Below are 26,087 nucleotides of genomic sequence, written 5' to 3'. Positions count from 1 at the left end.
CAGTTGGCTGTATTGCTATGGGGTCGCTGAAAGGCAAGCACTTCAATATTTAGAGATACCGAGTTTCTTCCGCTTGGTTCATCTCTCCTCCCTCACTACGGGCTGATGCTATTCACCGCGCAGTCTACCTTATTAATCAGCAACCATCATCACATCTTCGAAGGTTCAGTAGTCCCGTGAGTCTACATGGAACTCCCCTCGCTATGATCACCTTCGTGCTTTTGGTTGTCGCTGCTTTGTCTTACTCTCACCTCGGGGCGGACAAAACTCACCACCCGAGTCGGTTCTTTGTGTTTTTCGCGTATAGTCTCGAACACAAAGGTTATCGTGCAGCATGACCTAGCCACTGTCGCTTTCAGCATCTCTCTAGAGATGTCACATTTGATGAGACCACTCCTTTTTATGCTTCCCTTCTACTACATCTCTCATCTCCCATCGCTCCTTTCCTTCCTTTTCCTCTCTCATCCACCGAGGATAGCCCTCACGACTTCCACTCTTTCTCTACCACGTCCTCCTTCTCCGAGCTTCTCTCTCATTCATCTCCTATTCCATCCCCTTCCTTATCTGTCGATTCCTCCTTACTCCTTCCGGTTTTATCCACCCATATCGTTATACTTATCATCGCTCTGGGAACCCGCAGCATCTTCTACCTCCGGCATGGTCCTCTCTCGACACTCCTTCTATCGGTGATCCCGATCCCGAGGTACCCTCACACTTACATTCTACGTGATCGATCCACTTTACATCCTCCTAACCGTTATGCTACTGCTAGTACTAGTGTTTCAGATGTCCATGAGCCAGGTACCTACGGAGAGGCGGGATACCACTGCAAGGTATGTATCGCCACGGCCGAGGAGCTTGATGCATTGTCTCGCACTCATACTTGGGATTTAGTTCCCTTCCTTCTCATGCTACTCCGATTACACGCCCCGGATTTACGTGGTGAAGACTCGCTCGATGGGTCTCCGAGCGCTATAAGGCGCGCTTTGGTTGCTCGTGGGTTTCCAGCAGGAGCATGGTCGTGACTATGAGGAGACCTTTGCCCTCGTAGTCTCACATGCATACCCAGACGTACGTTGATTGTCAGTAGCGGTCGCTCAGAGAGTGGACCTCACATCGCCTGATGTGAAGAATGCTTTTCTTCATGGTGACTTAAAGGAGGAAGTTTATATGACTCCTCCTCCTGGTCTTCGGGTGCCTCCAGGGACTGTTTGTCGACTTCGCCGGTGCTTTTTTATGGTCTTAAACAGCTCCACGGGCCCTCGGTTTGAGCGATTCAAGATCGTTATTGAGGCTACCGGTTTCACTTCGAGCATCCATGATTCGGCAGCCTTTGTTCATTCCTCACATCGCGTCGCACTATTCTTCTCCTCTATGTGGATGACATGATTCTTACTCGAGATGATCCCGCTCACATTGCCTTTGTGAAGCGTAAACTCGTGAGACATTCTTGATGACCGATTTGGGTCCGCTTTACTTCTTGGGTATTGAGATCACTTCTCGACTCGATGGCTACCGCTTTTACTCAAAGAGACATATACTCTTGACCTTCTTGCTCGCCTCCGGCTTGACTCGATACTGCGACCGTGCATACACCCATGGAGCTTCACTTGCGCCCGAGCTCTGATGGGACTCCTTTACCCTCGATCCCTCTCGATATCGACATCTTGTTGGCGCCTTGGTTTACTTGGTCGCCACCCGTCCCCGACATTTCTCATGCAGTCCATATTCGAGTCGGGCTTTGTTGCAGCCTCTACTGCTCATTATGCACATCTTCTCCCGAGTACTCGCTATCTTCGTGGTACCGCATCTCGTGGGTCCGCTCTATTCACGCTCATTCCACTCTTCACCACGTGCCTATTCTCGATGCTACTTAGGGCTAGTTCCCCGATGATCGCTTTCTCATCGCGTTACCGTATCTTTCTTGGATCTTCTCTCATTGTTTGAAGACTAAGAAACAAGATACAAAGAGCCAAGTCCAAAGGTCGAGGTCGAGGTTCGTGGCTTTAGCTTCTACTGCTCAGAGGTGCTTTGGCTTCGCTCGATCCCACGAGACTTTGGGATACCGCGACTCCCCTATTCCTCTTCACCGTGATAGCACCGGGGCCCTTCAGATCAGTCACGACCCGGTCAAGCATGAGCTCGACCAAACACATTGGAGTGGATGCCCATTTCACTCGATGTCATGTTCGCTCTCGACATGTTGTCTCTTCATTACCTTCCCACGTAGGTTCGTGTAGCTGACTTCTTCACCAAAGCGCGACTCAGCGATCGAAGATCTTTTCGATGTTATCCAAACCCGCACGTATGATCCGGCCTTGAGTTTGAGGAGAGGTGTTAGATACATGTATATATGTGTATGTATATCCTGAGTATAGACCTTGTACACTATACGTACCTGTACACTTCATCATCTATTTATACATGAGCTTGTCCATTGAGATCAATGGTTCAAGCATTTCTCTCTTCCTCTCACTCTCTAACATTTTCATATCCAGGAGGCAACATTGAACGGAAAACTTTAGCCAATGTTATAAATTTAGATATAAAATATTGGCAAATAAATCCTATGAGAATTTTCAGTATTCTACATGGAGAACATCTATCACCTTCTTTTCAAGATTTAATAGGGTTGTTTCATTTTAACTGCCAACCAGTAAACTAAAAAAAGTAAGGCATTCACAACCATTAACTTTGGCAGAGACCTTTATGTCAAGTCCACCTTTTGTTTGCATAAATAATTCTTTTAGCAGAAATTTGCATGTACCTTTTATAGAATTGGTTTTCTAAATTATACTTCCAGAAGATAGTACTTGATTGTATGCCCCTATAAACTACCAAACTTTGATGTTTAACATTAACAGAAAACTTTAGAGAAAATAGCTTTATCATCATAAGTTGATCTATTGATGTAGCCAAAATTTTAAACATTCCATCAAAACACCAGTTTATATACGAAGGCCATAAGATTTATAGTTTAAACTTATCAGAATGAATGATGGACTATGTATGAATATTTTTAAATGCAGAGGGTACAACAGATGCTGTAACAGGAACTAAGAGGTTTGATTCTAATGTAGGCATTTTTAATCTGCATCCATAAATACCTTCTTCAATTAGAGTTCCGCATCAACAAGAGCTTTGCATATGCATCTAATGAGGAACATCACAATTTAACATTATAAGCAAACTGAATTTATCAATATGATCCTTGGAAAAATACCAAAATTCTTCAGGGAACCTTGCTTACAGTCAGTTTTTATATTTTTCAAATAATAGGATCAATTTAGATACCAAATTCTATGGGGGATCTCTTTCATCTTCAGTTTTAAATTTGTTATATAATATGATCAGTGGAAAGTTACCAAATAGTTTTTGAATCTCATTCAATTCGAACATTGAGCATAAGAAACAATGACACCACTGGAAAAATATAATAAACCATTGAGAAGCTTTCTAACTTCATAACCATATCATGACATACAAAGAACATCCATTATTCATTAGAATACAAGACTAAGAGAATATGGAGAGAAATCAATAGCAGCTCACATAATTAGAAAGCATTCTCTTGACATGGGTTTCTGCCAAAGTTTACTGCCATTTGAACTCCAATGCTACTATTGATCAACCATGGGTGGGTTGAGGCACCTCTGGAGATTGAATGTGGCTCCCAAAGTTGAGCATTTCATTTGGCTCATGTTCAAGGGTTAAATTAAAACTTGTGAATATTTGTACTCTTTGAACTTAGGCCCTCAAGTTCTTTGTCCTATGTGTGGCCTGGACAGAGAAACTATTGATCACCTTTTTAATTCCTGTCCTAAAGCTCAGATTATTTGGTAAAACACTGGCAATTTAAAGCAGAAGATCATATCTTTCCCTTTGGGTATTTCTTCCAGTAATTGTTGACTGCTTGCCAAGATAACACTTCAGTTTTTATCAAATCTATAATTGTTTTCAGGTGTCTGGCACTTATGGAAATCAAGGTGCAATTTAGTCTTTTTAGAAATGAAACTCTAAATCCTTATCTGGTTGCTTGCAGGACAATTGCGCATGTTAAAGAGTTCTCCTCTGCTCAACATCCCCAACAAGGTAAATGCCTAATCCTTAATAACTTCTCCTCAGCTGATTGCCCTTTCCTCTTTTCTGCAGATTTGGGAGAGAAAATTGTACTAATGGTGCAGCTGGATTCATTGTATCAAATTACAACTCTTCAATTTTTGCTGGCAGGTTGCTGTTCAATTGACAATGCAACACTTGCTGATATTGAAGCCAAAGCCTTGCTCTTAGCCTTGCATGCTGTCCATTCTTATCATTCAAGACTACATCACATCTTTATAACAAACAGAGATCTCCATGATGCAATAAAATTGGATGCCTCAAGATCTACTTGGCAGACTGATTTGTGGATCAGAAGCATTATTGACATCGTTTCAGTACTTGGAAATCCAGAGATTTATGTCATCCCTCACAGTTGGAATGCAGCAACGCATAGATTGGCCATTCATGGCCTTAGCCAACACAGCCTTTCCCTATTTCATCAAGGTCGGGAACTTCCCCATTGGCTGATGAAGATATTCTTAAGCAATGGATTTACTTTGTAATTTTCTTCTTCCTTTCTGTTCTTTTTTAGTTTGTTTTGTTTAATTTCAGCTCAGACTGTCTATCTCTCTCTCAGTTTGACCTTTGTTTTCCTTTCTTCTTTTTTAATAAAGGGAGAGATGAAATAAGGTTGAATTAGCATTCTTGGAGGGGGCTTCAAGGTCTCACATCTTGTTGTTAATGAACTAGTCAGAAGTACAGTCATATGAACTACTTAGAAATGCGACTTTTTAGCTACTCCATATTTGACATGTAAGTAATTTGAGGGTAAGAATATTTTGCTTTCTTCATGAGATAGTTATGCAATTTTAGTTTAATGATCTTATGCAATCTGCTAACTGAAAATTGTTTTGCCTTTTACCTTTCTTACTTGCTGTTGATATGAACCTCTCTGCTCTGTAGATGATATTTATGAATGGCTTAACATCTATCAATGGTTAATCTATCTCATTCATCAGTACGTTGTCTGAATTGCATCTGATGGGCATATGATTATATATTAAATGAAATATACCTTGCACCTCTTCTGGGGAGCCCTTAAATGTTGATTTTAGGAGTGGGTTTCTATGGTATTGTTTTTTACTTTTTAACATTTAAAACTTTCATATTCTTAAGGGTAATATTTTTTTCCATAAACAAGCAATTTACTACATGTAGCAATTTAGACTTCATTTCAGTATTATCTCTAATCAATGAGTTATTTGTAGTCCATGGACTTTTCTCACTATTAGGAGGAATATCTAGAGCACCCATAGGTCTTGTTATGGTCATTGGAGATTTCATATTTCTTTTCATTGGTAGAAATTCTAATTTCATGTGTTAATATTGCAGTTATAAAAAGTTTGATTTAAACCCTTTTTGGGTATTTGATAATTAATAGTTGACTTACAAATATGTGACTTATAAATCATTCTCATGTATTTCCTTTAAATATGTTTTTATGTTTGAGAATTCGAGTTATATGTGTATGAAAGGATGTATGGGTGCATACCAATACATATTTTGTTTGTCAAATTAAATAGTGAACGTTGACTATGACTCTTGACTCTTAAATGTTTTTTGCAAACATTCTTTTGGTGGGTCATTAAATCAAACTCAGTTATAACTAACATGGACCTATTACTGGTCTCATATACTATACATAATAACTTTACAAAGTAAAAAGGACCTCAAAGAAAAGGCTAGCCAAGAAATATGGTTATTTTTGGTATAACTTGTTTGGCTAATAATTTGATCCATGATCCAATAACTAAGTTCCCTTCTATTATAATTTGTTTATTTTGATAAGAAGTTTAATAATGTGAATCATTAATTAAGAAAAATCAATTGATCACAAAGCTTAGTTTCTGCTTTTCTAGACTCGCCACTATTGATTCCTTGGAATCTGCTTTTGTTTACCATGTATATTGAGGAAAGCTTTTAATTATTATTATTATTATGGTACTTAAAAAGTTTTCTTCCACTATACTAAAAACGATTACAGTCCATAGCTGTTGTGACACCTTTAAAGTTCGAGAATTGAATACATCATATAACTTGTTAAAGACATAGTATTTGAAATTTGGGTCATTATTCAAGTTGAAAAATTATTTTGGTTTTCACACTATATTAATTTTTGTTTCGCTTTGTCTAATATGTGTTAGGTAAATGTTACGCTTTCAAATGTGGTTTATCTATTTTTTTATTTAAAAAAGGTGATGTGTTTTTAATAACATTAGTCACAATATTAAATGAAAGAAGCAAAATGAAAAAAATTTTGTAAATCAAAGAATAAAATAAATTAATTTCTTTATTTAACTGTTAAAATGAACATTTTACTTTGGGCCAAAATAAATAATAATCAAAATTTTAGAAACTCATACTAGTTGGAGTGATTTTCCTCTCAACGAGATGTATTATATTAAACCATTAAATAAGTGGCATGTGGAACTAAAAGTGAATCTGAGCCATTGATTTAATATCTTATTATCTCATGAGATGTTGAAGTAGTAAACTACAAGAATTGGTTTATTCTGGAAATTCACCTGTTGCCCTAAACTAAACTATAAAAATTTGTTTAATTTGATTTTTTTGCTAAAATATACTCACATAAATTAATGTGTTATATGATTGTGCATACTATTTTTTTATTTTCTTTTTGAGAAATAAAACCAAACAAATAATTTTGTATAGTTCAACAACAATGAAAACAAATAAAACATTATATCTTACAGTTCAAAATGGACTTTTTCTTTTTAGTTTAGCAAAGAAACAATAATGGCTTATATTTAATCCCACGGTTTGCTTTAATTCTAAATTAATTGGAAGCAAAAGCATACTAATAATACCAAACAAATAAATTTAAATAACATTAATATAATAAATATCAAGGAAAATTTACATAGTGTTTAGCATTAAACTTCAACTTCTTAGCAGAGAAAATTGGTAATAATCTCAGCTGGATATTATAATATCTCTAATTTTTTTGGGTAAAATATATGAATAGTTATCTAATTAGTCTAGTATTTCTATTTGGGTCATTGAATTATAAAAAAAAAAAAATCAATTATATCACTTAATTTTAGAATTACAGTCAATTGGGTGATTGGTGCTCACGGCGTAAACAACATGCTAATGTCAGCATTTTCTCACCATATCAGCACTACCATAAGACTACTAAAAATATCATTTTCTCATCTAGCACTTCCACATGATATGAACTGTGACATCAACCCACTTTCAATAGCGTGGAAATCAATGACTAAAACAACCATTATTCTTAAGTTTGGTGACCAATTTAAGATTTTTTATAATTCAACCATCCAAATATAATACCCGAATATTTGAATAACTATTTAGACATTTGATCATTTTTTTAGCACTAGAATTTGTTATCTTTAAAAGGATATCTAAGGAATTTTGTTCATAATTTACTAATTTGTACACCCGACACACCACCAACGCGGATTTGGCATGAGCTTTACTTACATAGAAATGACACTTCATTATGAAATTCACATCACCACGCACACTGGCCGCACAACATCTACGTTATGATCCTCGCAATGAAAGCCACTTCATTCAACTACACTACTAAGTTAATAACTCAATGTCCACACACCCTGCACACTGTCAACTTAGTGCCCATGCTATCATCTTTTTAGTCACATCAACTTGCATACCACCAATTCAGCATCCACATCATTATATTTTTTAGCCACGCATCTACATCATTATTCTTTTGATCCCACACATTTTTTTTCTTGACAAGAAAGACAAACAGTCCGAAGCGCTCGCTAAACCGTCGAGGCGTCATGCACAAACCTCGATGGAGTCATGTGGGGCACGTACGCACTCACGACCTGCACCATCCGGACACATACCAGCCACCTACATCTCCGTCAGAGAATGTGTCCCTCGGTCGAAATCGAACTACCACCACTCAGTGAAGGAGTTCTATCGATGATCAGAGATACCAATAGACCATTTGGTCGTTGGCTTTGACCCCACGCATTATCAACTTAGTGCCCCTGTCATAATCATTGCTATGGGAAGCCATGTCACCACTTACACCACCCATTTAACATCTACGTTATCATATATAGCAACATGTAATTTTCAGGTAAGCAAAGCAAGTGCCAAATTAGCATTAATGCGTCAAGTATGGTGTATGCATCAACAAATTATGGTCAAAAATTTCTTTTCTAATATTGTATTTTTAAAAATACTTGTCAAAATACGCATTTGGCCTATTATTTACCAAATTGCACACAAATGTATGAAACCGATAAAAAGAATACCGGTTTAATTTGTGCATTTGAAAAATTGTAAAAGCTTTACTTTTTTTAATTTTATAACCCCTATTTTTATTATTTATATGAAATTTTTACACTTTAGTATTTAAAAGTTTTTTTAATTTTTGAGTAATTAATGTGTTGTCTTTCATTTGCCTATCTATTCTGATTTCTTAATTCAATCAAACACCAGAAAGCATTAGTCCTGACTTCCTTCAGTCCAGACACAGGCTAATGAAATGCTATCACCATAATGTATGATTTAGAAAGCATTTGTCCTGTCATCGCATCTAAAAATATATTTTGAGTAAGATTGTTTGTTTGTATATTATATTTAAAATATTAACTGGTTAAAATAATTTCTATTTGATTCTTGTGTTGGGTTGTCAAGGTTAAGCATTTGTTGTTCTCAATTTTCAGGTCCAAAGTAATGAGCTGGGTGGCCTAACTAGTTACATCAATAAAGTGATGTTATTGTATTATGTTGCTTTAGTTATGAGTCCTTTATTTTATATTTGAATTATGAGTTTGTAATTTGAATTACTATTGGATCTGAAATGCAAGCTGCAGAATATCATTATATGTAATTTGAAGGTATAACATTTTGTTATGTTATTTGAGGATATTAAAGTTGTCTGTCAACATTCAAGCATTAGTTCTTGCCAGTGTAAGCGTGTGCTTTCAGTGCTTTCAGCATTACGGAATTCGCATTTTGTGGCCATGTCATCATTTGACACATACCATACTATTGATGAGGGTGTTCATAATTGATGTACTTGAAAGACATGAAAATTTTGCAAACATGTTTATTCTAATCATGAGTAATTAAGGATAGATCATTGAATACTTTGAATTTAATTGTGCATTTTGAAATATCATATTATACACTTTGGAAAAAAAAAAAGTTAATTCTCTTTTATGTTAATGCAAGTGATTTATTCACTTTTTCACAAAAAAAAAAAGTTAATTTTGTATAAACTAATTACCATTGTCATTGCACTAGAAAACTATATTAATAATTGTTGCCAGATATTTAGAGGAATGCCGTATCGATTTGAATAGATCTTACAAACTTAAGGCTAATTTTTTATATAAGTATAGGACATTATTTTTCACGCTGAGTCTATCTCCCCAGGTTGACACTGAAAAACATATCCAGGGAATTATCTTGCAGTGAAAAGAATGAGAATAATGTGAATCAGGGAAATGCTCCTCCATTGCCTTTCTATAAAAATTTAAATGATGAACAATGCTTACTGATCATTACTGTATCCATATAGTAAAACAGGGTACAAAAATAAATAAAGAAATCAATAAATAAAATTTAAAAAAAATTAAGCGTCACTCAAGGCTTTACTTTCTTAATTTAATATGCACTTATTCCAATCACTGTGGCCTACAAAATTTCATGGGAATTTTAATAATGTGTACTAATTCTTATGTTTGAGTCTTTTAGTCAAGTCAACAAATCTATCTTCCAACCTTTTTTCGACCCTTACAAACCAAACGCATCTGAACATGAAAGATGTCTGTTTTTTTTTAATATATATATATATAGTTTTGTATTTTTATAATATTTCACTTGATCCAAAACATCAAACATTTGTACTGAGTCATAAAAGGGGTAGTCTAACCAGTTTGACCCAAAAAGACTAAAAGCACGCAAATGAATAAGAAAAGATGATTGCTTTTTATAAACAAAGCTTATGAACTCCATGTCTCGTGTTTCACTTGATCCAAAACATTTTAACTTTTAGTTTAATACTTAAGTTAGTTCCTCTAAAATTTAGAATCGGCCATTTGTTTTGTTGGCCAGTTGTTTCGGCCATTTGTTTTGTTTCCACTTCTAGTGGGCTTCTTATCTCTGTCTGTAGTTTTGTTTGACCGCTTGGTCTGTTGGTGGGTGTATCTCTTTTTCTTATTCTAATGCATGTGATCAATCCACCTTTTCAAAAAAATAAAATAAAATAAAATAAAATTTAGAATCTGCCCTTGTAGTTTCTCTATTATAGCTTCAGTCTTTTTAGTCCCTTTTATTTGTTTGGTTTTGGAAATATTAGTCCTAAAGCCAACGACAGTTAGATTTATCATTTTATTTTGCTGACTTGACTTTCTTTTTATAATAAAAATTTATTATAAAACCATTTAAAAATCATAAACCATCCTTCAGCCTCAAAATAACGGATCCCTATCCCTTTCTCAAACACCATCCTCCACCTGCGTTCTATGGAGAAGTCCCTCGACGAGAAGGGAGGATCCCATTAAAAACAATCATCATTATCGAGAGAGATGGTCTCTCGTTTCTTTTCTTTTCTCTCCTTGATCTCGCCATTTTTACCCGAGATTTAGATTGTGACATTTTGTGTTTTTCAGCTGAGCCACCGAGGAGCTTCACTAGGTGGTGACATTTGATGCAATTTCTGTACAATATTGCTATATTTTTGTTCAGATTTTGTTGTTATATTTTGGTTGTATTTTAAATATCAATGGAATTCTTGGATTTTTTTTTGCTGGGTATGTTGAGTAACAACCATGATGAACATAAAAAAAGCCAAGCAGTAAAACAAAACGGGAAATCTAACTGTCGTTGGTCTCAGGATATTTCCAAAATCAAACAAATAAAAGGACTACAAGGGCTGGAATTCTAATAGAGGAATTAAAAGGACAGATTCCAAATTTTAGGGCGACTAATTTGGGTATTAAATTTTAATTTAATATGCACTTGTTGCCGTCACAAATGGCCTACAAATTTCATGGGAATATTATGTGTACTAACTTTTTTATGTTTGAGTCAAGTCACCAAGGCAATCCAATTATTCAGAGTCCCTGAAATTTCATGGGAATATTATGTGTACTAACTTTTTATGTTTGAGTCAAGTCACCAAAGCAATCCAATAATTCAGAGTCCCTAAAATTTCATAGGAATATTATGTGCACTAACTTTTTATGTTTGAGTCAAGTCAACAAAGCAATCCAACTAATCCGAGTCCCTACCAACCAAACGCGTCAAGATGTGAAACATGTTATCTCTTTATTGTCTTTCACTTGATCCAAAACATTACCTTTGAATCAAAGCAATAAATCAGTTTAGCCGATTTGACCCCACAAACGAAAACACGCATAAGAGTATGAAACAATGATTTCTTTTTTAAAAAGACTAAGAGCTCCTTGTCTGTGTTTCACGTGATCCAAAACATTTTAATTTTTTTAATTTAAATATATTTTTAAAAATTTATTTATTTATTTTAGAAAATTTTATTTATCTTGCATTATAACTATTTGCAATCGAGTAACTATCTCATTGAGTTTAACTAATTGAGAGCAGGACAGACCAAGGGGGCTAGCAGGGGCTTCAGCTCATGCCAGCAAGGTTTTTTTCCTTGTTTGCCGGGAAAACATAAAACCATGCAAACTGAGCTCCCTACTTTCGGCCCATGCACGCACTCGTAGCCCTTCATCCTCTTTGATAATCACTACATAGATATTAGAGACCATGAGGAAGTACTTTTGTATTGAACTCAACCTTAGAAAACATTTCTAAAAAGCAGGATAATTCATGGAAGATGAGATCTTAAAAAGCAGAAACCCGACCAAGTTAACGAAACTATGCTTTTATAATTTCTGAAAGCCAGTGGTCGAATTGACCCGGTGAGCTAAGAGCATGAGTCAATTTGCTCTGGTTAAACCAAATCATACTAACTATTGCCTCGAACTAATATGTATCCATTTGATGATCACATCCTGGCCGTTCATTGAAAACCAATCTTGACTCTTGAGGCTGCCTCGAACTTAAACCAAGCATCGGGGTTGGTTCTGAGATCGTGTGGTCCAGATTTAATCAATCAAGGATGGAGGTCTAAGTTCTAGCCCGATAGGAAGAAGCCATGGATTGTGTTTGTAGTGAATGGATGTGATTTGAAGATCAGAGTTGTGTAAGTTCGAGGCAGAGGGTATCTTTAGCTTCGGGTTAGAGTCTAATCAAAGCGATCCAGATTAGATCTCAATCAAGGAGAGTACGTTAGTTTGAGGCAAAAGCAGATCAATCGGTGGAGTTAACTTGGGCTAGACACGTTGCATTGTGACTCAGCTGATTTAGTTCAAAATAGTCACTGAACTTTGACAGTTATTTATATATGTGTTTGTTTGTTAGAAAGGTTGATGTCCGGTTTTTCTTAATATAGCCCGAGCTTGTGTGAATTTTTCAGGAGAATAGAGTGTGTTTTAAACTTTGCTTTGAATACAAAAGTTGTTCCTTTCGATCTCTAGTTTTCTATATAGTGTTTTTTTCTATATCGCACTATTTTGTATGGAATACAATTGTTATGTTTTATCGAAAATATGACATTTTGCCCTCACCTCGTTAATAAATCGATGGTTTTGTCCCTAATTAAGAGTCTTTATAAACTAGCATGTATACAGGAAAAACTCATGTACGCTAAAGTGGGTTGTGACTAAGTCAATAGAGTTTGTCTAAACAAAAACAAATTATGTTTGTGGTTTGTAGTGGAGTGATAGTTTTGTTCTGTTATGGCCACGCAAGCCACATTGTGGACATGAGAGACAAACTCGTTTGTTCGAGGACAGATGAGTCTCCAAGCCTATTGACATTGTCCCCAAAGAAAGAGAAAAAGGGTAAAAGGGTAATTTTACATGAACTAGAATATGGGAAACTTCCCAAGTACCTCGCTGCCATTAATTTTGCTCTTGTTTAAATCTGCTTTATACCATCCATGCATTTGCTCTATCCCATTCATACACTTCTCCAGAGACATTTGTGAGAGCTTCTCTCTTTGATCTCATGGCTTGTCTCTCATTGTTTGTTTTCCTTGCTAGCCTTGTTTTCTCAGCATTCCCTCCATGTTATGTCCATGGTATAATTAGCTGCATTGAAACTGAAAAGATAGCCCTTCTCAGCATCAAAGCAGGCATTAATCATAGCCACGACCAAAGCTTGTTCTCTTCTTGGACTGGCCATGACTGTTGCAAATGGCAAGGCGTGAGCTGCAACCATGAATCCCGCCGTGTCATCAAGCTTGATCTCCGACAGCACCCTTCTAATGTCTCTTATTATTTTCTCATGCCACCAAGTAAGCTGAACTCTTCTCTCATTCAGCTTCATCATTTAAAGCACTTGGATTTGAGCATGAACAACTTCGATGACTCCCCCATCCCAGACTTCATTGGCTCTTTTGCCAACCTTGAATACCTTAATCTCTCCAATGCCGGATTCAGTGGTGCCATTCCTCATACCTTTGGAAACCTATCATGCTTGCGCTATCTTGATCTTAGCTTCAATTATTATGATCTACGACCTAATGACCTCCACTGGCTTTCTGGAATGACTTCTTTGCGTTACCTTGACTTGAGCGGAGGGAACCTTTCCAAAGTGCATGGTTGGCTTCATGACATTAACAGTGTGCTCCCCTCTCTTCGTGTGTTGAAACTTTTTAATGCTGAACTTCAAGGTGGTGGCATTTATGCTACTACTAATCTGCCTCATTATCTCAACTTCACATCTCTTCGTATGCTTGATCTCTCTCATAATTATGGTCTGAACATCACTCTGCTTCAATGGGTGTTCAATCTCACTAGCCTTGTTTATCTTGATCTTTCTGGTTGTGCTCTGTATGGCAAGTTACCAGTCACAGTAGGTAACTTGAGTCGCTTGAGAGTCTTGAGCTTGTCTGATAACTCTTTTTATGGAGTGATTCCAGAGTCCTTGGGAAATCTTGGTCGCTTGGAGAGACTTGATTTGTCACAAAATGAACTCAATGGAAGCATTCCGGAATCTCTGAGCAATCTTACAAATTTAGTGTACTTTTATTTTTCCAATAACCAAGTTCAGGGTTTGATGCCTGCAAGCATTGTCAATCTAAGAAACCTACAATACTTGGATTTGTCATGGAATATGTTTAGTGAAGTGATTCCCGAATCCTTTGGCAATCTCACACTTTTGCAGCATTTTGGTGGGGCTGGTAACAATCTCAGCGTCAAATTGGCTGAAACTATGGGGAATTTTGTTCACCTTCAGTTTCTAGATTTGTCTCAAAATGCAATAAATGGAAAGTTACCAGAGAGCTTTGGAAATCTAAGCCAATTGCAGTACTTGAGCATGCAGGGCAATGGCATCACGGGGGAATTACCAGAATATGTAGGAAAGCTGTCTAGCTTGTTGGAGCTTGATTTATCTAATAACAACATCAACGGAACATTGCCAAAAGGCATGGGGAACTTATGCAAGTTACGGGCCTTGGATTTAACAAGCAATATGATCAGTGGAGGCATTGATGACCTTGTTGATGGATTGTCTAAATGCAGGGAGAACAAGTATGGTTCTACTTTGGAAAGTTGGGAGGGTCTAATATATTTGAATCTTGGAAACAACATGCTGAATGGAACAATTCCAGAGAACATAGGCAAATTATCTAAACTGTCTGAACTGAATCTCTCTTCAAATTCTTTGATGGGTCTCTTAACTGAATCTCATTTTGCTAATCTAGTAAGCTTGGCATCTTGGACTTGTCATACAACTCGTTGCAATTGAATGTAAGTGAGAATTGGAAGCCTCCTTTTGATTGCTTGTCCATCAGAATGCGTTCTGTCAAAGTAGGGCCTGTTTTTCCCACTTGGCTAAAAACTCAGAAATATTTGAGGTACCTTTGCTTATCAGATGCTGGAATTTCAGGCAACATTCCTGCATGGTTTGGATATCTAAGTCCCTCTTCTAGCTATTTTCTCGATCTATCAAATAACAATTTGGAGGGGAGGCTATCAACTTCTTTGAAAAATTACACTTTCCATAGCATAGATCTGAGTTCAAACAAATTTGAAGGCCCATTACCTGAGCTTGATCCCTCCTCTTTGCATGTTATCCATCTCAGCAACAACTCATTCTCTGGGTCTATTCCTTCATACTTTGCTAATGCTACTTATATTCATTTTGTCTCTTTATCTAATAATCATATTAGTGGCAGCATTCCATCATTCATCTGCAACCTTACTATCTTGGAATTGTTTGATGTATCTAATAATGATATGTCTGGAGCACTTCCTAACTGTTGGAATTCAGCATCAGCATTGCAAATTATTCATTTATCTGACAATAATTTTACTGGTAAAATTCCTGATGCCCTTGTGTCTCTCACCAATCTCCGATCCTTACATTTGAGAAACAATGGCTTCTTTGGAGATCTCCCCTTGTCCTTGAAAATGGCCAACAAGTTGGTCACTCTCGACCTTGGTGAAAACAAACTCTCAGGTAGCATACCAACATGGATCGGAGAAAATCTTTCATCTTTAATAGTCCTTCGCTTGAGATCAAATTATTTTGAAGGTATTATTCCAGAACAATTGTCAAAACTCTCCTCTCTTCAGATACTGGACTTTGCACAGAACAACCTATCAGGTTGCATTCCTCATTCTTTTGGTGATTTCAAAGCCATGGCAGTCACGAATCACAATGAAACACTTTCTGTTGTCTTGGATTTTGGATTTTTCCTTTCTTTTGTTGGGGGAATTGACAATTCGAACTTTGCGTTTTGGGAATCTTTCTTCATAAGGGCAAAGGGCCTCCAAATAGAATACTCCAAGCTTCTATCATTAGTCACAAGCATAGACTTATCAAACAATAAGCTTTCCTGTGACTTGCCTAAGGAACTGACCAAACTACAAGGGCTTCATTTTTTAAATCTTTCTAGCAACCTTCTCAATGGAAGGATACCAGAAAACATAGGTGACATGAAGCAGCTGGAATCACTGGATCTGTCAGAGAACAATTTGTTTGGTACCATTCCTTCAAGCATATCAACTTTGAACTTCTTGGCCTATTTGAATGTATCGCACAACAATTTGTCTGGAAAAATTCCATCAGGCACTCAACTTCAGTCTTTTGATCAATCGGCCTATAATTGGAATCATGGTCTCTGTGGATCGCCTCTTCAGAATTGTGCTAATGAGATGAATCCCCCGGCTGTATATGAGGAAGACAGGAAAGGAGATTGGGCAGAGATGTTATGGCTTTACATAGGTCTTGCAATGGGATTCATAATTGGCCTCTGGATGATCTTTGGTACCTTTATCATCAAGCAAACCATAAGAATTGCTTATTTCCAATCCATTGACAAAGTATATGACTGGATATATGTTAAGGTGGTTGTGCACTCTCGGAGGCTGAAATTGACTTTCTCAAGGAGGAACTAAGGTCAGGCCTGAGCTTTTACTCTTCTATTGTTTACATGTATTTAGTGTAGCATGATCTGATTTTATGACTGCCCAGTAATTTAAAACTAATATGATTGAACTGTTATCTTTAATAGTATAAGTCATTACACATACAGTAACAAAACCATTTTTTGAGACCATAAGATTTTTGTTTACTAGTTTTGCTAGGTAATTTCCACAAGCATGATACAACGGTTAAGTTGTGCTTAGTTCAAGAGGAATGGAGGAGTTAGACTTTGACCAATACGTCGTCATTCATTTGCCTATATATCTTATTTTCTTAATTCAATCAAATGTAAGAAGCATCTGCCTAATTTCGTTCAATTGAAACATAGGCTAATGAAATGTTTATCACCCTTGACCAAATTATTTATGTTTTCATCTCTTCTGAAATCATATTTCGATTAAGATTGTTTGTTCAGATATGAGTTTAAAATTGTGTGGTTCAAATGATTTTTTTTTTTTTATTGCTTATTAGGTTGTTGAGATTATGAATTTGTTGTTCTCAATTTTCAGGTCCAAGTAGCAAGGCAGGAGGTCGAAGTAGTTTATATCAATAAAGTGATGTCAGTATATTACGTTGCTCTTATTATGATTCCCTGTTCATTCTGTATTTGAATCATGAGTTTGCTAGCTAGTTGAATTATTACTGCACTTGAAATCTTAAGTATAGAACATCATTATGTGTTGTTATTTGAAGATAGAAAAGTTTGTAATGTTTTATGAGGATATTAAAGTTGTCTATTGATATTCAAGCATCAGTTCCCGTGGTTGATATTATAATGCAATTGTGTTTTGGAGTTCACACTCTGTGGACATGCAGTCAGTTGTCAAATACCACATTGTTTTTCTGGGGTGCTCACACTTGATGTACTTGAAAGGCATGAAAGTTATGAGTTACTATGGAAAGATCTATTGACGGATCCATTGAATACATTAGATTTAATTGGGCATTTGGAGTCTTGGAGATATTATATTTTACACTTTTTGAAGAAAAGTCAGTTTTATTTGTGTAAATTAATTATTGTTGTCATTACGATTGAAAACTATTTTAATACTAATTATTATTCAGATATCTAGAGGAATGCAGCGTTGATTTGAATAAACCTCTCACACCTATGGGGCAGTTTTAAATTATTGACTTATTGTGCATGGTTGTCCCACGGCTCGAGCTCATTCCTAAGTTCAAGGGTGAAAGTCATGTTTCAGAAAATCATCTTGCAATAAGAAGAATGAGAATGATGTGAACTAGGAAATGCCCCTTGGTTGCTTTTTTATAAAAATCAAGATGATCACAAATTCACAATGCTTACTAATCATTACTGTATAAGTATAGTAAAACAGAACATGAAATCTCTTAATATATACCCCATTTTCATGAACCTGCTTCCCAGAAAATGAATCACCAAAACTGAAACAAAACACAAACTAAGGAATAAGCTAACTAGAGTGTATACCATGCATTTGCACTTGGAAAAGGAAAAAAAAGGTACCTATTATGATGTTAAGGCTAGTTCAGCTCATGCCAGATGAGACTCGTTGTAAAGAGCAGCTGGTGAGGTCTCATTTCCATGCTCCAACATTGCAGTAATTATTTCCATGGAAGGCCTCATTAGATGCTTCAGAGATTCAATGCAAAGACTAATTGTACTGCATATTACAGAGTGATCATCAGGCTTGACACTTTTCAAATGAGGTTCTACTATTTGGCTCATCTTCTCGGGTTTTTTCAAGATACTTCATAGCATTTAACAAAATCTATAATCTTCAGATGATAATGTAAACAAATTGTCTGTTTATTTAAGCTACATGAAAATTGAAGATCAATAAGTAAATGAATGTTGGTTTCTGCCAGTAGTAATCAATGTTTTTACAGTCAATTTTGGATGTCCATTATATAAAAGGTATGTTATCCAATCCAATGAGCATCCTCTATCTCTGCAATATGAAGGCCTTCCACTTAATAATTAACACCAGTAAAAGCATTCCAAAAGCAAATGTGTTGCCCTGGACATCCACATGTCGTCTTTCTATGGAATCCATAAACCCATGATAGGGTAATCCATTGGTGACAGAACCATTTATGTCTGGTTTCGAAACAATGGTTTTCCACCTCTCAAAATCAACCAACCAGATAGATACAATATATTTTATCAACAGGAGTAAGTAAGCCTCTTACTTTGTAATTCTTGATGATCCTTGTATTCTTGGATGCCAAAGATGATGATATTGTGGATGCTGTATTATAGATGCTTAGGATTTCTGATCTTTGTTAAATTTCTTTTTCCCCTATGTTTTTTGCTGTTGGAATGCTTGTTATATTATTAGCATTGAATCATGGATTTTGTAAGTTGTAGTAAATTGCTTTGTCTTTAGTTATGATCTTTAAGGGGTTTGTTAAAACGCCAAGCTGACTTCTAGTTTGTTAGTAATGCCCTTGAACTTTGTTTTATGCATATTATATGGCTGAGAAGTTTAGTGATTGGATGTGTAGTTTTGAAGCTTTGCAAGAGTGGCAATACTTGGTGATGGTTGCTTTTCTTTGTGGTGGTGCTTCCTTAATGTGTTCAGGGCTTAGTTTATGCTTGAACTGTAATCTTTTGTTGCTAAAATTCAGCCTATATATTACCCTGTTCAATATTAGTTAATTGTGTAGGTTTGCAGAATATATACTCCATCCTTAATTAGTTTATTAACTTGTTTGTCTTGTTTTAATGTAAATTCCAGGTCTTAATTAGTCGGGAATGGGTTAGTGCTTATAAGTTTATCTAGTTTGTTCTCGGGTTGTTTTGCTAATCCATGCTTTTTAATTTGTATATCCATATATAGTTCTAAAGCTCTAAATCAGCAGGTGTAATGCTAGGGACAATTGTTTGAATAATTATAGGGAAATTGGTTTTGTGCAAATTTTAGTTTCTTGTTTATTATTATGTGTTGTTGTTCCCCATTAGTGGGTTCTTAAATGTAGTTTTACTCCACTGTGCATTAATTGAAATTACCCTTTTTATGGCTTAGTAGGTTAAACCTTTCATAACCATCATCCGTTAAAATTTAGCCCATCGCTATCTTACCACTCAAATTTTTTTACTGTTTTATTATATCCCTCATCCATTGTTAATGGGTTGGTTCACTTGCTTGGAAGCTAAAATTGTCATCTTTAGAAACTTCACATATTAATGTGATATCCTAATTCAGCAGCACCACTTACACTTGGATTAGTTTCATTGTTATCTTACCAGCAGAATTTCATGTTAGCATCAAATTGGTTTATGTTATTGTTGTGTTTCAGTCTCACAAATGTTGCATGTTTCTAGTTTTGTTGGCACCTTCACTTTGAGTTGAGTTGCTAAATATCCTGTAATAGAGTTGGTTGATCTCAAGGTTTTGTGTCTAAGTTCAGCAGTTGGTAAGGACACCATTTACTAGGTTTTAGCTCAGTTTTTTGGATTAGTAACCTTTGGATTATTAATGAGCAATTAGGGTTAGTTTTTATCATTTTTTAGAATCTTTCAAAGTGGATTTACTATGTCTTTCGGGTGTGAGTTAGAATTGGGAGACACATCTAGGTAAGTAATCCACATAACTACTTGCTTATTTATTTATTTATTTGCTTATTAATTTATTCATTTATTTACTTTGAAAATCAACAGAATTATTTGGAGATCTCTTCAATTGGCATCTTCGTCCTGTTTGCTAGAGTTTTGGAGAATGCCTTTAAAAGAACATTGAGAAATGTTATTGCCATGAACTTGGAGATATTCTCTGCTCCTTAGGAGTAAGTGTGATGAATCCATGATTCACCTCGCTAAGATCCCCAGTCTCATTATTGATGCCGGGAAAGAAGGCCACCACATCGTGCTTAATCTTGTTCCAGAACGTATGGTGAAAGAACGAACAATAGAAAACCTTCTTGATCTCCCTTGCAGGGAAGGGCTTCTGCCTTCTAGTGTTAACCATACGCACTTCAAATCTTTGATATTTTTTTTATTTTCTTTATGCTGTGTGGGTAAACAATATTTCAAAAAGATCCTCTTTGCAAATGTAATGATTTAGTAATGTTCTAGTAATTTTGCATTTTCTACTTTTTAGGTTGGTCGATCAAGGAGATTTGGGCCATTTGGCCATCTTGGTTTGACTGTGAATTTGATCACACATGAAGACCACTTCAAGGTGTAAGCTGATCTGATAACCTTTCTCCTAATGATGCTTTTTTTTTTTTCCTTTTTCTATTAAATTATTGGAGATGGATACCAGTGCAGATACCGGATTGCGAGAGCTTGGGACTAAGATAAAGCACATATCTCCACATATAGACCAGGAGATTTACTGCTAGTGAGCTTAATGATGATACCACCATGTGTGATCTTGAAGGCCTTGCATGCTGTAAATACAAGTTGACTAGGTAAGTGATGCAGAATGTTTGTTTGTTTGTTATTTAGTGTTATTGTTTGATGTCAGAACATATGCCCTTCATCAACATTTTAATTCTCTCTTGAGAGCAATTAAAATTTCAATGTCAATATGCTTATTGTGAGTTATTTTAAATAACATTTAGTTAGTTTAATTTGCATAGCTTTTCATGTTTCCAAATCAACTTTGTTATACTTTATTTGTGCCTTTGTTCTCCCTTTGAGTTTGTTTTCCAAGGATTTTCAAAATCACAGAAAAAGGCTAAACCAAATCTGAGATCACATGAATTGCAGATGTGTTAATTGCTTCATGACATTGGACAAGTGATTGCCACGTTTACTTCGAGGAAAAATTAGTACTAGTGATTAGTTTAAATTTTTTTTAACACAACTCATAATTTATTGCAGTTTTGGGATTAATTTTCTTAACACATTCAATTGAAAAGCTAACATATGGATCGGGAAGTTTGTACAGTTGGATTCTAATTCAAATCAACAAAGACAATGTTTGACCGCAGGAGAATGGAAAGATTTAAGCAAGTGTCTTTCCTAAATTGTTTTTCAATTAGAGGGAAGATGGTTTATCAAAGTTGAAATTATCTCTTTTAATTTCATTTCTCTCTTTGGAAAAAACAGTGATATGATCAAGTCAGGAATGCAACCTTTTAGCTGTTTAATTATTTATTATTTCCCCTGTCAAGTAATTTGATCATAGTTTTGCTCTGGTCATACTGTAGCTATACATATTTAGTTTAATTATCTCCAGCAATCTGCCAGCTGAAGATGGTTTTTCCTTGTAACTTTCTTATTTGCTGATGATATCAGTCTCTCTACTATGTAAATGACATTTATGGACGGTTTGACACCTTTTGGGGAAAGGAGCTCATAGAGCTATTTTATTAACACAAATAAAAAGGTTTACAGAGTTCTTAAGATTACAAACCAGAAAAAACAACAAAGAAAACAATAACAAAAGAAAGAAAGCAAAACAACCAAACAACATAAATACAACTTAAAACTGAAAACCTGCACAAGTGAAGCCCTTCATTATCCACTTCGGGAGATCTCTACCCAGGTGGTAAAGGGAAATCGTGTGAAGATTCCTGCCAAGCAAAGCCAATTTATTGGCAGGTGATATCCATTTAGAGGGGACTAGATGGACGCGAGGGGAGCCAACGCTGAATAACAACTGGTTAATATCCCGAGTCCACTGATTGATGAAGTGAATTGGTATATCAGCAGTCCAGGGGTTGCCCAGTAGAGCTTGATAAACTACTCGGTTGGATGTGAGGACGTGATGCAGACTGATTTGAGCTCTGGAGACTTCAAGAAGGATAATTTGAAAACTTTGAAGCTCAAGCAAAGAAGCAGGATTCCCAGCAATAGGACCACAACCTGAAGACATAACAACCCGATTATGATTAGAAATGAAAAAACCAAAGCCACTTACCTCAGACCTAGGCGCATGCATCGGTGAAGTGAAGAGAAAAGGACCGTCCGCATTCTAAAAGTTGTTCAGTAAGAGTCGCCGACCAACCAGAGAGGTATTCACAGCAGAGTGACTCTTGACATGAGGAATAGCTTTTGTAGTGATAATGGAAAAATTAGGAGCAGCATGATTGAAGATAATTTCACATCTGTGTTTCCAAATATACCAAGCAACCGCAGTAATAATGGACTTATGAAATAAAGTATATTGGCTCCAGGTGATCCATGAACCCTCTATGAAACCATCAGGAAAGGCAAAAATACTCCCAATAAGAATTCTAACATCATGCCAAATAGACTGAGCTTTAGGACAGTGAACCAGGAGGTGATCAGTGCTTTCAAAATCCAAGCCACAATGAACACAAAAGTTACGAGGACCCGAGTTAATGCGATGGAGAAAATCATAAGTGGCCAGCTTACCATTAAAACAGATCCAAAGAAATATTGAACTCGAGGGGCCACATTGAGTTTCCAGATAGTCCTCCACCCATTCCAGGAATTAAAGTCATGATCAGAATGATTAAAAAAATGATACACCTTAGGAGAGATCTTAAGCTTGCAGGACTTAGGAGTCCACAACCAGTGACAAGAAGAATTAAAATCAATATGCCCAAGTTTGTCCTCAAAACAATCCACATTAGTATCAAATAAATTGAACAGCTGTTGAAAGTCCCAAACACCGTGAGAAATAAAGTCAGAGACTTGAGAATTTTCCAAGCCTAAAGCCATGTTGCAGAATGTAGGCTTAAAGGCGATGGGGATACTATCACACCAAGGATCAAATAAGAAAGAAGCCATATTAGGATTCACAGAATTCAAAGAGCAATAAGGCTTCAGATGATTGGAAGTATAACAGAGACCTCTAAAGAACCAAGAACAGCCTGAGGGAATAGAATCCCTCCAAAAATTAAACTTACCATATTTAGACACAAGGATATCAACCCAGATAGCCTCACAGCCATTTAAAAACTTGAAAACATTATTGGCCATCAAAGAAATTTTAGCAAGAGAAAGGTTTCTAATACCTAGACCCCCCTCAGGCTTGGGAAGAGAAAGATTTACTCAAGCAACCGCACGGATGCCCTTTCCATTGCCACCTTTATACCAAAGAAAATCCCTAACAATTTTATTAATTTCCTTGAGAACTGTATCCGGGATTATATAAGCAGAAGAGTAGTAAGTTGGGATTGAAAGGATGGACGAGTTAATGAGTATAATCTTGGCTGATTGGGAAAGTTTAGAGTGTTTCCAATTCGAGCACAGTCTGCGGATTTTGTCGATCATGGGATTAAAAGACATCATCGCAATTCTTTTGGGTGAAATGAGCACTCCTAAATAAGTAAAAGGAAAGGAAGCATGGGTGAAGTTAAGAATGGTGCAAATGCTTTTCCTAACTCTATGATTAAACCAGGAAGGGAAGTACACTGCAGATTTGAGAAAATTGGGATGCTGGCCAGTAAGACGACCATAAATAGCAAGGCAGAGCTTGATGCATTTGGCAGTCTTTCTGGTAGCATGAGAAATAAGAACAAGATCGTCAGCGAACATCAAGTGGTTGAAATTAACATTTAACCTAGAATTAAAACCCTGAATCCAATTCCTATGAAGAGCATAGTTAAGCATGGAAGTGAGATTCTGGGAGACCAGAATGAAGAGATAGGAGGAAATGGGATCCCCTTGTCTAATATCTCGGGAGGAAGTAAACCAAGAACTAGGCTGACCATTGATGAGAAGGGAGAAAGAAGAAGCAGATAGTCAATTCTTAATCTAGGAAACCCAAATTGGAGGGAAGTTCATCTTGGTTAAGGTGGCAAGAATTGCATTCCAGCTAATAGAATCATAAGCCTTTTTAATGTCAATTTTGACAATCATCCTAGGGGGGTGGGTAAAGTCTTTCTCAATCGTATGGGCAATCTCCTGAAGGGCAATGATATTGTCAAAAGGACTACGGCCAGCCACGAACCCAGCTTGCTCTCGACCAATGAGTTTTGGGAGAACAAGCTTGAGTCGGTTAGCCATAACCTTAGATAATATCTTAAAAGACACATTACAATGGGAGATGGGTCTAAAATCAGAAACCAAGGTATGGTTATCCTTCTTGGGGATAAGGGTGATAAAGGTACGGCCCCAAGAAGCAGGAAGGGAACTGTGCAGAAAAAAACTTACTAACAGCTTCAAAAAGCTGATCACCAATACCATTCCAAAAGAATTGATAAAATTCCAAATTAAAACAATCGGGACCAGGACTCTTACCAGAAGGGAGCTCTATGACTATACGATAAACCTCTTCCTTAGTTACTTCCCCGGTAAGCATATCACCGTCCGAAGAAGACAGACGGGGAAGGTCATCCAGTAAAGCAGAAAGAATGTCAGATAAAGAATCAGAAGAGTTAGCAGACCATAGTGTAGAATAATAATTCAAAAAGGCATCATTAATAGAGTTCTGGTCAGAATAAATATTACCAGTGATATCAGAAATTTGAGAAATAAGGCTTCTGTGCTTACGGATACGGGCATAGTTATGAAAAAAACTTGTGTTCCGATCACCATTACAAACCCAGAGTAAATGGTTACGCTGAGCCCACTTAATAGCATTTTGCCTTTACAGAGCACCAAATTTAGCATAAAGATTTAAGAGATGAGAGTGCAAACCAGGAGAGGAGATGTCCTGATGTTCAGCTATCTGAATAGCATCCTCGGTGGAGAGTAATTCAGATTCAATAGAATTGAAGCCAGTCGCATACCAAGATTTGATATGAGATCGCACTCGAGATAAAAGATGAGTACAAGCATGCAAGGCATTGCCATTAGGGTTGCAATTAAGAGCTTTCCTAACTGCAGCATAACAACCCAGATAGTCAAGCCAAAAATTATCAAATCTAAATAAACCGGACTTAAGAGAAGGACTAGTATGAACAGTAAGAAGAAGGGGGGCGTGATCAGAGAAAAGCCTAGGTAAGTGAGAAAGAGTATACGAGTTGAATTTGGAATACCACACAAGATTGACTAAGCACCGATCAAGACGAGCCCATCTCCGAGCAGCACCTGTTCTATTATTACAAGGGGAGATAATAGAATTAAAATCACCAATAATAATCCACGGAAAATCAAGAGTGGAGAGTTTAGAGAGTTCAAACCAAAGAGCCCTTTGAGAAGAGATACGAGTACCATTATAAATCCCCGAAATCAGCCAATTGTGAGATTGATCCGAAGAGATGATCAAATGTAGCGCTCTCCTAGAAATAGCAATAGGGGAAACATGGCCTGAACAAATATTCCAAATAACCATAATAACTCCAGAGTAACCATTCGCTAGAATCACCGCCCATTTCCAGCTACGAGGAAGCTTTCTAACTAGATGGTCCACACGAAGAGAGTCAGCCCAAGTTTCAACTAAACAGAGCAGATAAGGTTATCATGACGGATAAACCTCATGATCCGGTTGGAGGTATCCCTACTAGATATCCCCCTACAATTCCAACAAATAATCTTAGGTTTAATCATGAAAATAAGCAAGAGAAAGGACACAAAAACAAGAATGAACACCAAATCCATATAAACTGGGAAGGAGAAGAAAAAGAGGAAAGTTTAGGAG

General features: G+C 36.5%; 1 protein-coding gene and 1 pseudogene across 1 annotated transcript in view; both read left to right on the top strand.

The window, feature by feature from the left end:
• The window catches only part of LOC120273641, a 6,494-nt gene extending 1,745 nt beyond the window's left edge, over positions 1–4,749 (top strand). The window contains exons 2-4 of the mRNA XM_039280319.1: positions 3,962–4,092; positions 4,231–4,600; positions 4,716–4,749. Of these exons, the coding sequence (XP_039136253.1) occupies positions 3,962–4,092; positions 4,231–4,600; positions 4,716–4,725 (511 nt within the window). The 3' untranslated portion in view covers positions 4,726–4,749. The remainder of the gene's footprint in view (positions 1–3,961; positions 4,093–4,230; positions 4,601–4,715) is intronic.
• Positions 4,750–13,074: 8,325 nt separating this feature from the next.
• LOC120278238 lies at positions 13,075–17,604 on the top strand (annotated as a pseudogene).
• Positions 17,605–26,087: the final 8,483 nt, after the last annotated feature.

The sequence above is a fragment of the Dioscorea cayenensis genome, chromosome 2 (genome assembly GCF_009730915.1).
Source record: "Dioscorea cayenensis subsp. rotundata cultivar TDr96_F1 chromosome 2, TDr96_F1_v2_PseudoChromosome.rev07_lg8_w22 25.fasta, whole genome shotgun sequence".
NCBI lineage: Eukaryota > Viridiplantae > Streptophyta > Magnoliopsida > Dioscoreales > Dioscoreaceae > Dioscorea > Dioscorea cayenensis.
The sequence above is the reverse complement of the archived record's forward strand: the minus strand, read 5'-3'. Positions and strand labels throughout refer to the sequence as shown.